The sequence below is a fragment of the Anopheles darlingi genome, chromosome 2 (assembly GCF_943734745.1).
Source record: "Anopheles darlingi chromosome 2, idAnoDarlMG_H_01, whole genome shotgun sequence".
NCBI classification, from domain to species: Eukaryota; Metazoa; Arthropoda; class Insecta; order Diptera; family Culicidae; genus Anopheles; species Anopheles darlingi.
In genome coordinates this window covers 48,794,403-48,807,074 of record NC_064874.1, presented here as the reverse complement: position 1 = coordinate 48,807,074, position 12,672 = coordinate 48,794,403, and the positions used below count along the sequence as shown (strand labels likewise).

The following is a 12,672-nucleotide window of genomic DNA, read 5'->3' as shown; positions in this document are numbered from 1 at the left end:
CTATTTTTAAGAAACCATTTGTGGAGTTCTCTTAGCTGATTTAAGTATGACACGATTGATTCGGTGGTTGGAACTCTACTAACTTTATTCTCTCTTGCGAATAGTGAAAGGTGATAGGTGTGGATAGATGTGGTGTCAGTAATGGTAATCTACAATCCGCCACACATTTAATTTTATTTTGTAACTAAAAGTTTATATAAAAACTACAACCTACTCAGAACATTTGGTCACATTTTGAGGAAGATTTGTCAAAAACTATGTTCATGACATTCAATCTATAAAGCTTCTTATGCAAAAGTATACTTTTTACAGCCCCTATTCACTTTTTACAATGTTGGATTACGTTTAGCTTGCTAGCCCAGTCGAGTTTTGTGAATTTTTCAAGTCGATTTGTGATAGATTTTTGAAGATAAAAAGTGATGTTATTTACGACGCCTAAAAACCATGTTTATCATATTTAACTTTTTATCATATTTAACAGTAGCTTTTTTTAATCCTGGGGGCTACCTGGCAAATAGAATAAAACTTAAGTGATCTAAATTTCTCATCGATTGGTTCAGTAGTTTTTTTGTAATGATGTGCTCGGATTTTGAAAACGTGGGTTTTAGGAAAACCGCTTCTAAGCAACGAGATGCAAATCAATATTTCTTTTCGTTTTGCTTCGATTGATCCTAACATTTCACACAATGCCCTTGAAAGGCATCCATGAAAAAAATTAAGAAGAAAATTAACAAGTCAGAGAAGTGAACTGCAGTGCTCTTCATTCCTATCCTGACAACTTCATCCATCCATTGGGGACCATGAGCGGCTAATTTTCTGGGAATATGCAACACCTTGCTGCTCACCCACTCCACCATGCTTTGCAGAAGAAGTATGAGCTGGAGTTTCCGCACGAAGACATCAAGCTGGAATAAGCTGCTGTACCGGGCATGGCGGTTCGGCTGTGACGAACGGATTCGGCAGCATGATTTTCAAATTATACTCATTTTGGGACTGGATAAACGGAATATAAATTTTAAAAAAATTCAGGCGGTCACGTGGCATTTTTCCGTTGTGAAACGACCTGTTTGAAAACGGTTCGAATCGTGCTCATAAGCTCCATCTGGTGAGTAAATTTGACTCACAGTTAAAGCGCGCTTCAGATTGAATCCAACTTTAGTGTATAAACGGATCCAGGAGGGGAAAGTTGCAGAAAACGAAAACCGCATCTGCCGACTCCCGGAACCGCAATGTATAAACGACAAAGCAATTGAGACAGTGATGACCGATAGAATATGAGCATCGAGCTGAAAATAGAGTAAAATTTTATCGAAATTAAAAAAAATATGCGCCAAAAACCGGCTGCGAAGCACTGTAGCACTGTTGTTTTGGTTTGAGGTTAGGAGCTCGAGTGCGCAGATTTTCCGCGTCTTTCCATTTTTCACTAAATAATTCGCTAAAATTCGCAGTAAATCATGTCGAAAGCACATCCTCCAGAGTTGAAAAAGTAAGACAAATCGTGTTTTAGTGAATCTATTCTAATCCAAACTCTTTTTTCTAGGTATATGGACAAGCGGCTTTCGCTAAAGCTGAACGGCGGGCGGGTGGTTTCCGGGATTCTCCGCGGATTTGACCCCTTCATGAATGTGGTACTCGATGAATCAATCGAGGAATGCAAGGACGGCACCCGCAACAATATCGGCATGGTGGTACGTATAACGATCGCCCCTTACGATCTTCCGGTTCGTCCTTAACGTAGATCCTTCTCTCGTCTAGGTTATTCGCGGGAACAGCATCATCCTGGTGGAGGCGCTGGATCGAATATAACAAGAGCGAACCTGTAATTCCATAATAAATATAACTGCCAGCGTGTATTTTCCATACTCATAGAAGCTGTTTTGTTACTGGGGGTGGTATTGCGCTGAAAAGGCTTCACCGTAGATATCGGAGCTGAACCGGATACTCAGCTTCCCTGCTCGTTTTTTCTCTGAATTTCACGAATGAGGGCGGAGTGGATTAGGATTCGAACAAACAATGTTTTTTTTTATTTCTTTGCGCTGCTTACAACAGTGTTGTTCAACAAACTATGATAACTCGTCGCTAAGCGAGCTGATACCGCTGATACTTCGCGACATGGTCGCCGAACCAGCTGGGGTCTTGTTGCCGTCGAGCTTGTAGAACTCCACCACTTTGGCCGGTGGTTTGCTGGACAGTAGCTCCGAAATCTGCGTGATGAACCATTTCCCCAGCTTGATGACCGCAACGTGAGCTGCACATTGCAGAACCATCGCACCGAATCCCTTGTACAGCCCGCCAACGCCCTCGGTGGCCAAGGTCTGCCGATAGCAATCGACCACACCTTCGTAGCTGGTTAGTATGGGTACCACCGAATAGCCCGAATCCAGATTATCGATGATCGTGCGCGTACCCTGCAGCTGGATCCGGTGCAGGATGGTTTCGAACGGATAGAAAATCATCTCGGTCGCAAACAGCGAGATCATGGTCGAGTAAACCTCGATCACCTGACTTTGGGCGGCAAAATCCCTTGTACGAGCACCCTTTCGTTCCTCGTAGAACGTGACCCGTCGGCACATGATCCTAGTCGAGATGCCGCGTACGAACAACCTGCAACGAGACAATCGGCCATTTAGAATGATTGCAAATGATGGGAAGCGAGTGAATACGTACTGGCAGATGTACTTGGACAGTCCAAGCGATATGCTCGGACCCACCAGCGCCCAAATGGGCAGCATTCGACCCTTCTGGGGTACGCTCCATGATAGCAGCCGACTGGCTCCTTCACGAAACACATCAAATATACCCGGTTTTTCACTGGCAATGTCACTCTGGACTGTTTCCACGAGTGAGGCAGAGTAGAACGGAACCACCGTCGCTATGCTAATGCTGAGGATGAAGCAACCGTTAATTATCATGTTTCCAGGGTTCGTGCTATCATAAATCGTTTACCATTTCAACAGCAAATGTTGACCAAACTGTTTCATGGAGGTTTTTGCATTAATTTCCCTGAAAACAGACAAGAGAACGTGCATTAAAAAGTGGCCAGCAAACGACGAAGACGAAGAGAGTGCCAGACGTACTTTGGCCAGGGCGTAAACTTAGATATCACATCCTCCACCGCCAGGGTCATGCCGCGTACGAGCAGCACACTTCCGATGCCCTTCCATAGCGTCGTTACACCCTGCCGTTGGTGCAGATGAACAATCACCGGGATCAACGTGACCGGAACTATGTGGAACTTTTTCGCCGCATGATGAACCTGGCACTGTCTCCGTAGCACCAGGAATGGGTGGCACAGCAGGTTTTCCGTTATCAAGCTGACCAGATTGACGCTCGCTCCGATGTACTTCCGCAGGGATATTTCTGGAAAACCCCCGGGAGTCAACAAAAACGGGAATCAGCTGCTGCAAAATAGGAAAAAAATTATTGAAACCTACCATCTTCCGGACTCTCGTACAGTGGCTGGACATTCTTGTGCTTTTGCAGTGGGAGGGTGAGATCGCGGTCCGAGTTGACGAATTGATACGGCGGCTCATCCAGGGTGGATTTGTATGTCGTCGAAATAAACCGTGCATTATCTAACTCATCTTCATCTTCCAGATATCTACAAAACCGGGAATCGTTTTAGAGACCGTCTTTTCGCAAAAAGCAACGCTATTTTCGGTTACCGCTCGTAGTCGTCCAATCCGGCCATTTGATAGTAGTTCAGGCGCTACAATCATCCACAAATTTGTCGGAAAATTTGCGGTTTTCACCGGATTTTACACAATTTTCCGATTTTTCACTTTTCACTTTTTTGTCAACAAGAGAAGCCCGGTAAGCGCCGTTTTATGTGGCTTATACGACCACGAAAATAGGTCGAGTAAGGGTTGCTACACCGACTAGTATACTACCTTTTTTTCTGGCTGCTCGAACTTTTCTCTCGCTCACTCTTTGGTGCGAGAGCGAGAGGTGCGATTTTCGCTCCGATTTTTTCAAATTTTCAAATTTTCGCGGAACCACCGTTTTTTTTCAAAAATTAAACGGAAAAAAAGATATTTTTTGTACCTTTTCTTTTAACACAACTTATTTTCCAGGTTTGATGGCCTAACAGACTGGACCCCATCAAACATTATGTTCCAGAGAAGGTACACCTGCGCGATGCGATATCCACAAAGCATCGGAGGTATCCCCAAATGAAGCTACTTCCAACCAGATACATCACGTGTTGATCAATCGCTGCAGACAATCGAGTTTTTTAAACATCAGAACTTTTAGAGGAGCAAAAATAGGCTCGGATCACTATCTGGTTGGTTTAGAAATCCGATGTCGAATAGCTTGCACCCGAGAAACGGGCAGTTATAACACGCAAATCCGATACAACCCCGATGCATCCCTGAAGGATGGGAATGTCCAGGCAGCCCACGAAAAGGGGTAATCAGGCAAGGAGAGGGAGAGCTAAACGGATCCAGAAGCTGGAGGCTGGAGCTAAACATAAACATAAACATAAGCAATCGCAATAAGAATGGTGAGTAAGGTGATCAGTAACCAGCCAGTCCTCTCGCGATGGGCTCAACACTTCGATGTATTACTAAATGACCAGCTCCACGACACACCAGAGACTCCACTGGTAGACATGAATTTGCTTTTGCCATCGAACCTGAAAGAAACACGAAAGGCCATCGTCGGCTGAAAAAAAAACAAGGCACACGGAACCGAGAAAACAGACTCCTTTTCACTATCGCCATAGATCTCCATACACTTAAACTTGAAATAGAGGATCAACATCACGAGTCTGTTTTATCAAGAATCAGACAAATAAAACTACCGCACATGTATAGTGAACGATTTCGAAAATAATGCTGACTGTTGCTAAAGGATGCTTAGAGGCTTATCATGTTACGGAAAATCAAACTTAATTTGACGCTATTTCGAACATCATTTTCACTTATCAACCTATTCAAAAACGAGACCCACCCCAGCGAGAGTGGATGTAATGGACAATCACAATAAACGCTAGGTGGAAATCTGAGTGAGTGAGTGCGGCGAGCGTTCTTTGGCGTAATCATTCCATAATGCCACCTAAGTACCTGTTCCCCCATCCGCCAAAAAGGAACGTCCGTAATCATTTTTATAGTACCTCACTTCGTGAACAGTGGTCCTTCGAGAGCTATACCAAGCTGACCATCACATCCCCTCTGTCTGCCATACTCATCCGGGGAAGTATTTTTTCTTCCTTTTGATGACCAAAGATAATCGTCTCGGTAGGGAATAAATTTTTGAGCTATCTGCTAACGTGCACACACACATGAGAGCGTCGCTATGGAAAGAGCCTTGTACGACGCCAACCAACGGTGCCTACCTTATCAATTTAGCTTAACGAATTCCGCTGCCATCGCCAGGAATGGTCACGTACGGACAGTTATAAAAAGCACCGGGGTTTCCACCGGTTGACACTCCGGGCAGGGGGTACCACACTGCGATGCCATGTCCATGCCCCCTCCCCAGTGGTCAGCAGAAAGGGGTTAACGAAGGGAGGATGGTTACTGGAATGTTTACACACCCACCCGTATTATGTGTCGTATTATTTTATTGCATCCGTAATATTGCACGTTTCGTCGTTGGGTCGTTCCATTTTGCTCGACGCTTTTCTTATTAATTTGTCCCCAAGATGGACGGCCGCGATGACGGTCCGGTGCAGGTTTCCTTACCCTTTCCTTCCCCTACCGGTGTGCAGTCATGGTATTTTGTGGTGGTCCACACTCTACATGGCACTTGGAGTAATGATTTGTCCACGCGCGAAAGACAAACAACACACTGGCTGCGCTCGGGAAAGTGCACGATAAAGGGCCTCTCATAAATGATGAGGTGCTATCTTCCCGAGATGAAGTTTGTACTCCCCACCTTAACCACCGTTGATAACCCACTTGAGGTCGTTGGATTATCCCGCGAAGCTACTTTAATCAATTTGGCAGATTCCCGTGAATTATGAAAAACTCTCTCTCGTTCCGAAAAGCATGCTGCGTTCCATTCCACTTTTTTGGGTTGCTCCGTTTGCTCCGGCTGTCCAATTCTTTAAATTCCCGAGCATCGGGAGCGGCGAGTTTTGCATTTTCCTATCATTACCACAAAGACCACCGGACGTGTTTCGACTAATTACGATTCAATTAGTTTTCTCACCGACCACGGATCGCTTCGGCAAGATAGCGTACCACCACTCGCCCTCTTGTCTTGAATGGTGGCGTCCATTGCTCGATTGGTCCTTCGACTAGAATCCTGAAGCCTCTTACCCTCACCAAAAATACGTGCTGCTCTAGACCGGAGCGTGTTCCAACGGTGGCGATAGACGATAGATTTTTGGGACTTTTCAACCTCCAACCCAAACCCCATTGGTTGGCCTCCAGTCTGGTTACTCTATCCGGTCCGGTATGGAAATGCTACGTGGTTTAGGACTCCCCTTCCCTCTCATTCGGATTCGCTCCGATTTCACTTTCAGTTTACGACCTCAGCCACGTTCCTAAGCCCTCGACCATCATTATTTACAGACGCAGGCGATCATAATTCATATCGATAATTTTTAGACTATCACCTTCCGTTCCGTACCGTCCCAATACTATCCCTTCCATTCCATTCGCTGCGAACGGGTTTCGATTTCACCGAAAATCGCCCTCCATTTCACCCATTGCCCCCCGTACAGCACGGTCCGTAACGGGAAGTAACACCATTACCGAAAGTAATTTGCCATTTTACCTTCTTCGCCGGGAAATCTCAAAGGATTTGGCCTCGTAGCCGGGGCGTGTGTGTTTTGCTGATTTCCCGTTCCGTTTCAGCCACAGGACCAGCAACTGGCCGGTGCTGTAGGTGGTTTGCTGTTCGCCCGTTCGCGCTCTAGCCTGGACGGCATTTTTTGCATTTTCTTTTTACTCTCCACCAGCAGCGGCGGACCATGAACTCGTGTCCAGTTCCGGCAAAAAAAAAACCCCTTGCCAACCACTACGTGCCTAAGCGCATACACAAACGTGTATGTGTATGTTTGTGTGCTCGTCCTCTATATCCTCCAGCTGGGGATCAGTTTGCTGTTTTATATATTCGATTCGATTATTATTAAAAATATCTCCCTTTTTCCGGCTTTCCGGCGACATCCACCGGGACGACCTGGACGGGCCGGGAGGGGACAAGGTTCTGGACTGGAGGAGGAGAAGGAGGAGCAGGAGGAATGAAATTACGAAGGACTGTTTACCGGCGCGCGCTCGCGTCGAGGATTCCGGTTGGTACCGTCGTCGCGGAAAACGAAACCATCGTTCCACCAAACCGAGCACCGTGTCCAGCGTACCGTTATCTCTAGGTTCTCGGTCCTGGCCTGGTCCTGGCCAACTGCTTGCTCTGCCAGCGTCCAGCGTCGTGTCCCGGAGCTTGTGGTGACTTATTATATATATTACCTTCCACTCTTACACCCTCATCGGTCGATCGGTGGACATAAGAAGGATACAAACACGCACGCACGCACGCACGCACGCATGGTCACCCTCCTGAGCCAGCAACCCAGCGCCTGACAATCTGACCATTCGCATCTCGGCCCTTGGACCGTTCGCTGGGCGACTCGCTGGCTGGTGACCCCAACACCGATCCAAAAAGGACGAAGAATTCCTCGTTTGCATGTGGACATGCGATGGTCGACGGTGACGGCGGTGACGGAGCTGAAGTTATCTGTCCAGTGGCACAACCACCAGCAGTCATCATCCAGCCTTGGCATGCTTGGGAGGAGGCATCGGGCGGTTCAACATTCATTTTGCATAGCACACGCGTACGCGGCCATAAACGGGATAAAACGAATTGCCGGGCACAGGGTTGGGACAGGGACTGAAGGGACTGGCCGGGTGGTTCCCTTGTAATAACTACACGATACCCGGGCAACCAACTTCTCCTCCTCCTTCTCCTCCTGTATGATGGAAACTTCGACGCTTGCCGGAGGCTGACCGAAAGATAGTCACGGCCACTTGAAAGGTACGAGCGGCTGGAACACGGTGAACCGGGCAAACGAATGGATGGATGGACGGACTTTACATAGTCCACCCAGACCATAGACTCTGGACATCGGTGAGATGCGTACCATCTTTCGATTGTCCGCTACCCCACAAGCGCGCCCCTCCCTCCCTTCTCGTGTCTGCTTTGCACATAATCACACACACACATACGCTCCCGGTGGTGCACACGTACAATCTGCGTGTCCGGGGGACTCTTTGGTCAAGTTTAGTAACGCGTCGCGAGGTACGTGTGCTACTAGCGAAGGGTAAAGACGCCATCGTCGTCGTCGTCGTCGTCCAAGGGGACCGATACCGATCCCGAACCGAACAAAGACCAGCGCAAACAACCAACCAACGACTGACCGTATGTGCCGGACGTACGACTACTTACGCACGGGAGTCATCATTTGCATAACTTGGTGTGTGTGTGTGTGCGGGTGTGTGTGAGCTGCCTTCGGTGGATGGTGCTCCCTGGCAGGAATAAAATCGATTGTTTTAAGTTAACTCGTTGCGCGAGAAAGTCGGAATACGCTTCTGTTCGCGATTCGGGATGCTGAAGGAGAGTTTCTATTCGGGGAGAGTATACTCCCGAGCAGACAATGGATCGATTCGTAATATTTTTCAATTCGATAGAAGTAGTTATCAGGTGTGTTTGAATAAGTAAGGACGAAATTGATTCATTAATGTTTTTATTATTTTATATGTATTTTAACTGTCATTTTAACTATTTGAACCCATCAGAAACACTCATATAGTAATGTGTCTTTCTGTTATAAGTTATCTTTGCTTCATCGTGTAATCTTTTACGCATAATTTCGATTTTGATATTTATCATTCACCTTTAATACTATCCTCCTTTTTTTAATCAGGTTTACGTGTTACATTCGTGAATGAGCTGAATGATTCGAGAATGAATAATCAATTGCTATTGTTAGGAGGATAATTTATTTATTTATTCATTCAAATCTGCAGTTGCGTTAAAAAAACTCACACTAAATAAGTTAGTGGACCATTTGGTGCATAGTGTATTTTCAATGGAAATGGTTATGGAAACAATTGTATTTGGAATGTTTTGCTTTTATACCCAAGAGATATTGAGATATTTTGCTATAAGTGCGTTTGTATGGCTATAATAGACTAGAAAGACGATAGAAAATGTGCCTTATGTGGAGTTTTTTACGTTAGTTTCTTTTTTTCATCTTCCCCTTTCATATTTTTTATAAATTGTAATGTATATTTGTGTTTATCTACTAAAAAAAAATCAAGTCGATCGGATTGAAGATACAAAAACAAAAACCAATGAAAATTGGTCCAAATGGTCGGAACCCAACTACAAGGTTAAGAAGTCTCTGAATACCTATTGTAATAAAAAGATACAAAGGAAAATGACACTTGACGATCTTCAACCATTCATAATTACATCAGGCAAATATCAAAGAAGGTTTCTCTTAACGGCAATATCTGTATTCTTCCTACCTTTAAAGGGCGTTAGTCATCTACCACAGTTGCCTCTGCTACAAATTGTGGCTATTTGCCTCGCCTGTGCCATTACTGTATTTTCTGCCGGTCACCAAACGAGTTGAATGTTTAATTATCAAAAGGAAACTTTAAAACAACAAAGCCATGTGCCGGCTCGAGCTGAAGCTGATGCCTTGCTTCACTGTTTCTGCTCCCTCAAACGAATCGAACCAGTTAACCGGTAGGCACGACCAGGACCGTGTAAGGCAATAAAGATGCCATTCCAGTATTGCCGCACCCTCCCGCAAATACCCATCTTGTGTTACAATTTTCTAAGCCCCAGGCCCAGGATGCTCGATATTTCCCAATAAGCGCTTCCATGTTCCGGCGTCGGCAGACACGGCTAGCCACCGTGTTGTGTGCCGCCTTCCATTACAACAAGGGCTCGAGGAATCTCGAATGCATGCCAAACCGGGCAGTCGGTCTCGCTATGTGTGTGTGTGTGTCGTTGTGTTTGGCGAGACTGAAAATCTGTGAATTCTAGAAAATGTGGAAGAATGCTTCGTTGGCTGGCTGTGCGTGTGGGTGGATGGGTGCGTGTTTAAGTAACACATTTACATCGTTCTGATTCTCATCCGAACCAAGCTACGCCGAGTCGAGTCGAGTCGAGTGAGTTGCTAGAGAACCAAGGGCGACGGTGAGTCTCTCTGGCAAAGTGGAGGAGAGACGCAAAACATGTCCAGCAGCAACACCAGCACCAGCAGTATGCTGGGTTATATTTATTCTGAAAATCATCATTATATCTCCTCTCCGCACGCACCCGCCGCCACATACAGCACATTCGCAACCTACCCTCTAAAGTGCGACGGTTGGAAGAGTGCGTAGCTCTCTGGTAGCACTCATGCTGGTCCAGGATGTTGTCCGCCTCGACGCTCTTAGACAACAACACGTACATTTACGCATACAGCAGCAGCAGCAGCAGCAGCAGCAGCAGCAGCAGCAGCAGCAGCAGCAGCAGCAGCAGCATTCGCGTAGCACGCACGCTACACCATTCCGGTTCCGGTTCCACTTTCACTAACCCTTCTATGGCGTTCTATCGCTTGGTGGCCGCTGGCCGGCCATCGTCCCGTGTGCTCTAGATCCTGTAAAAGCACTCTCACACACGCACACTCTTTCTCGAGCTCGAGGCCGGTAGCTGTAGAGCACTACTCATCGTCTCTACTTAAACTCGGACGTTCGGAGGTGCCTCACCATGGATTCCTTATCACATGGTGTTTAGCAGCGATGACCGTAGGGGGGGAGATGGAAAACTGGGAAAAATACTGAGGGTACAGGCACAACATTCCAACGCCGAACATGCATGCGAGCTGTACAGTAAATGTGTTGTGAAGTCGGAATTGTTCTTATGGATGTTGAAGTAAAAAGTAGTACTATGATTTATTAAAAAACACATACACACAGTAAGATCTGTTAAAAAGGAAATTCCAAAATTATGACATTAGATCGACATCCCATTCCCATAGTGCCGATTCCCCAAAGCATCGAAGGACGACGTAATCGGGCTGCTCAGCATCGACGATGGTCGGACGCTGGACGCTGGAGAAAGTGGGAAAAAGCCTGTAAGCAAAGCAACAGCCGACCATCCTTAACAACCGCCTCTAGTCTCTAGTAGCCAATGGCGATGTCTTCTCACTCTTTCCCTATCCCTATTGCTCACAAGCTCTCTCTCTCTTTCTCGCGCCTGCTGTTTTGTTATCACGCTCCCGCTTCAGATCTTTGCTCTCCGAAAGGACATTCGCCCGGCAGACGAAGGTATGACGCAACGCGTAGCAGAGCCAGAGCACCAGGACACGGCAAGCAGCATGGCATGGCGAGGCAAGCGTACGGCTTTGCAGTGAAAGGGTGACACGCATAATTTACTCTCTCTCGCCCACCCTCTCGTTGTTCGCTCTGTTCGCTCGCTCGGACCGCACCGAATGGTCTCTTCGTGTCCATTCCTTCTGTTCGCCCTCGTAGGGGGAGGCATCAGCAGCAGCACCACCACCACCACCACCAGCCCCCCGTTTCCACCAGACCGTCCAGTCCTTTTAATGGTGTGTGAGGAGAAAGCAAAGTAGAATTTTTGAACAGGACCGAGAGAACGAGAGGCCGAGAGATGCGAGATTGTGTATATTTTACAACATGCGTATACATATTATGCCGCTGTACATAGGGCAGCCGGTAAAGGGGTGAAGAGGGTCGAAGCCCCACTCCCTGCCTGCTCCTTCCTGCCCCTCCCACACGGAAAGGCTAGTTGCGTGTGATGCTGTAGGGGTTTTCGGGGAGAGGAAGAGGAGCAGGTGGATGGGGAAGATGGACAGCACGAATGTTACGAGTGCGTGCGTGCGAAGAACAGCCAAACAGCCACGGTGACCAGCGGGTGGTAAGGGTGGGGTGCGTAGCTGGGGTGGTGGGGGTTTTTCAAAAGCTTAAAACCATGCGGAGATGCTGGGGCTATTTTCTTTCGACCAAGAAAACGGGGTGGGCGCGGAGGGGGGGGGGGAGTCCACTAGGTCCGGCAGCAGAGAGTGCTTGTTGTTGTCGTCGTCGTCGTCGTCGTCGTCGTTGTCGTTGTTGGTGTAGTGGTTGTGTGCGTTTGTCCAGGCAAGGACGATCCTTCGGAACGAGTTGAAGGTGTGAGTTTAGCGTCCAGCTTAGAGACTCGCCTAGGGTTCGATGGAACAGCAAGGATGGGACGAGAGGGGGCAGGCATTACATAGCGCAGGCCGATGGAAAATGTAAAGCAGTAAAATTGAAGCCATCCAAGGATGCTGCTGCTGCTGACACTGATGTTGCCTTTGCTATCCGAGGGAGTTTAAGGATAAGAGACAAATGATGTGTTGGGCACGAGAGCGGAGTCATGTGTGGTATTGTATGTAAAGGCCTCGATAGTATTACGAACATTGAACGCAATGCTCCTGGCTATAGACAGAACCTGCTTTCACAGCGAACTATACTTTGAGCCCAGAAGAAGATATTTTAACTCTTTTAAGGGATTCGAGTGTCAGTGCCACATGTCTTTAGACAATGTCCTGACATCGTTACGGATGCGGCTGCGGTTGTACTACATCCTCCGGAACGCTGTCACTCGAAATAGGCAAAGTTGGAAACTGTTTCACTTTGAAATTATCATTACCCCTCCAGGGCATAAAAACAGAAGATAATTTCACAAAAC

The 12,672-nt window shown here is 47.0% G+C and overlaps 2 protein-coding genes across 2 annotated transcripts; one reads left to right on the top strand and one right to left on the bottom strand.

Annotated features, from left to right (window-relative positions):
- The first annotated feature begins 1,354 nt into the window (after nucleotides 1-1,354).
- Nucleotides 1,355-1,871, top strand: LOC125951896 (probable small nuclear ribonucleoprotein G). Its single transcript, XM_049681022.1, has 3 exons — nucleotides 1,355-1,486; nucleotides 1,541-1,688; nucleotides 1,756-1,871. Exons 1-3 carry the CDS (start codon nucleotides 1,455-1,457, stop codon nucleotides 1,804-1,806), a joined length of 231 nt encoding a protein of 76 aa, XP_049536979.1. The 5' UTR covers nucleotides 1,355-1,454; the 3' UTR covers nucleotides 1,807-1,871.
- A 132-nt stretch (nucleotides 1,872-2,003) lies between these two features.
- Nucleotides 2,004-3,808, bottom strand: LOC125951881 (mitochondrial outer membrane protein SLC25A46). The gene is made up of 6 exons (XM_049681002.1): nucleotides 3,666-3,808; nucleotides 3,435-3,601; nucleotides 3,078-3,360; nucleotides 2,947-3,003; nucleotides 2,668-2,883; nucleotides 2,004-2,604 (listed from the first exon to the last, which is right to left on the bottom strand). Exons 1-6 carry the CDS (start codon nucleotides 3,689-3,691, stop codon nucleotides 2,064-2,066), a joined length of 1,290 nt encoding a protein of 429 aa, XP_049536959.1. The 5' UTR covers nucleotides 3,692-3,808; the 3' UTR covers nucleotides 2,004-2,063.
- Nucleotides 3,809-12,672: the final 8,864 nt, after the last annotated feature.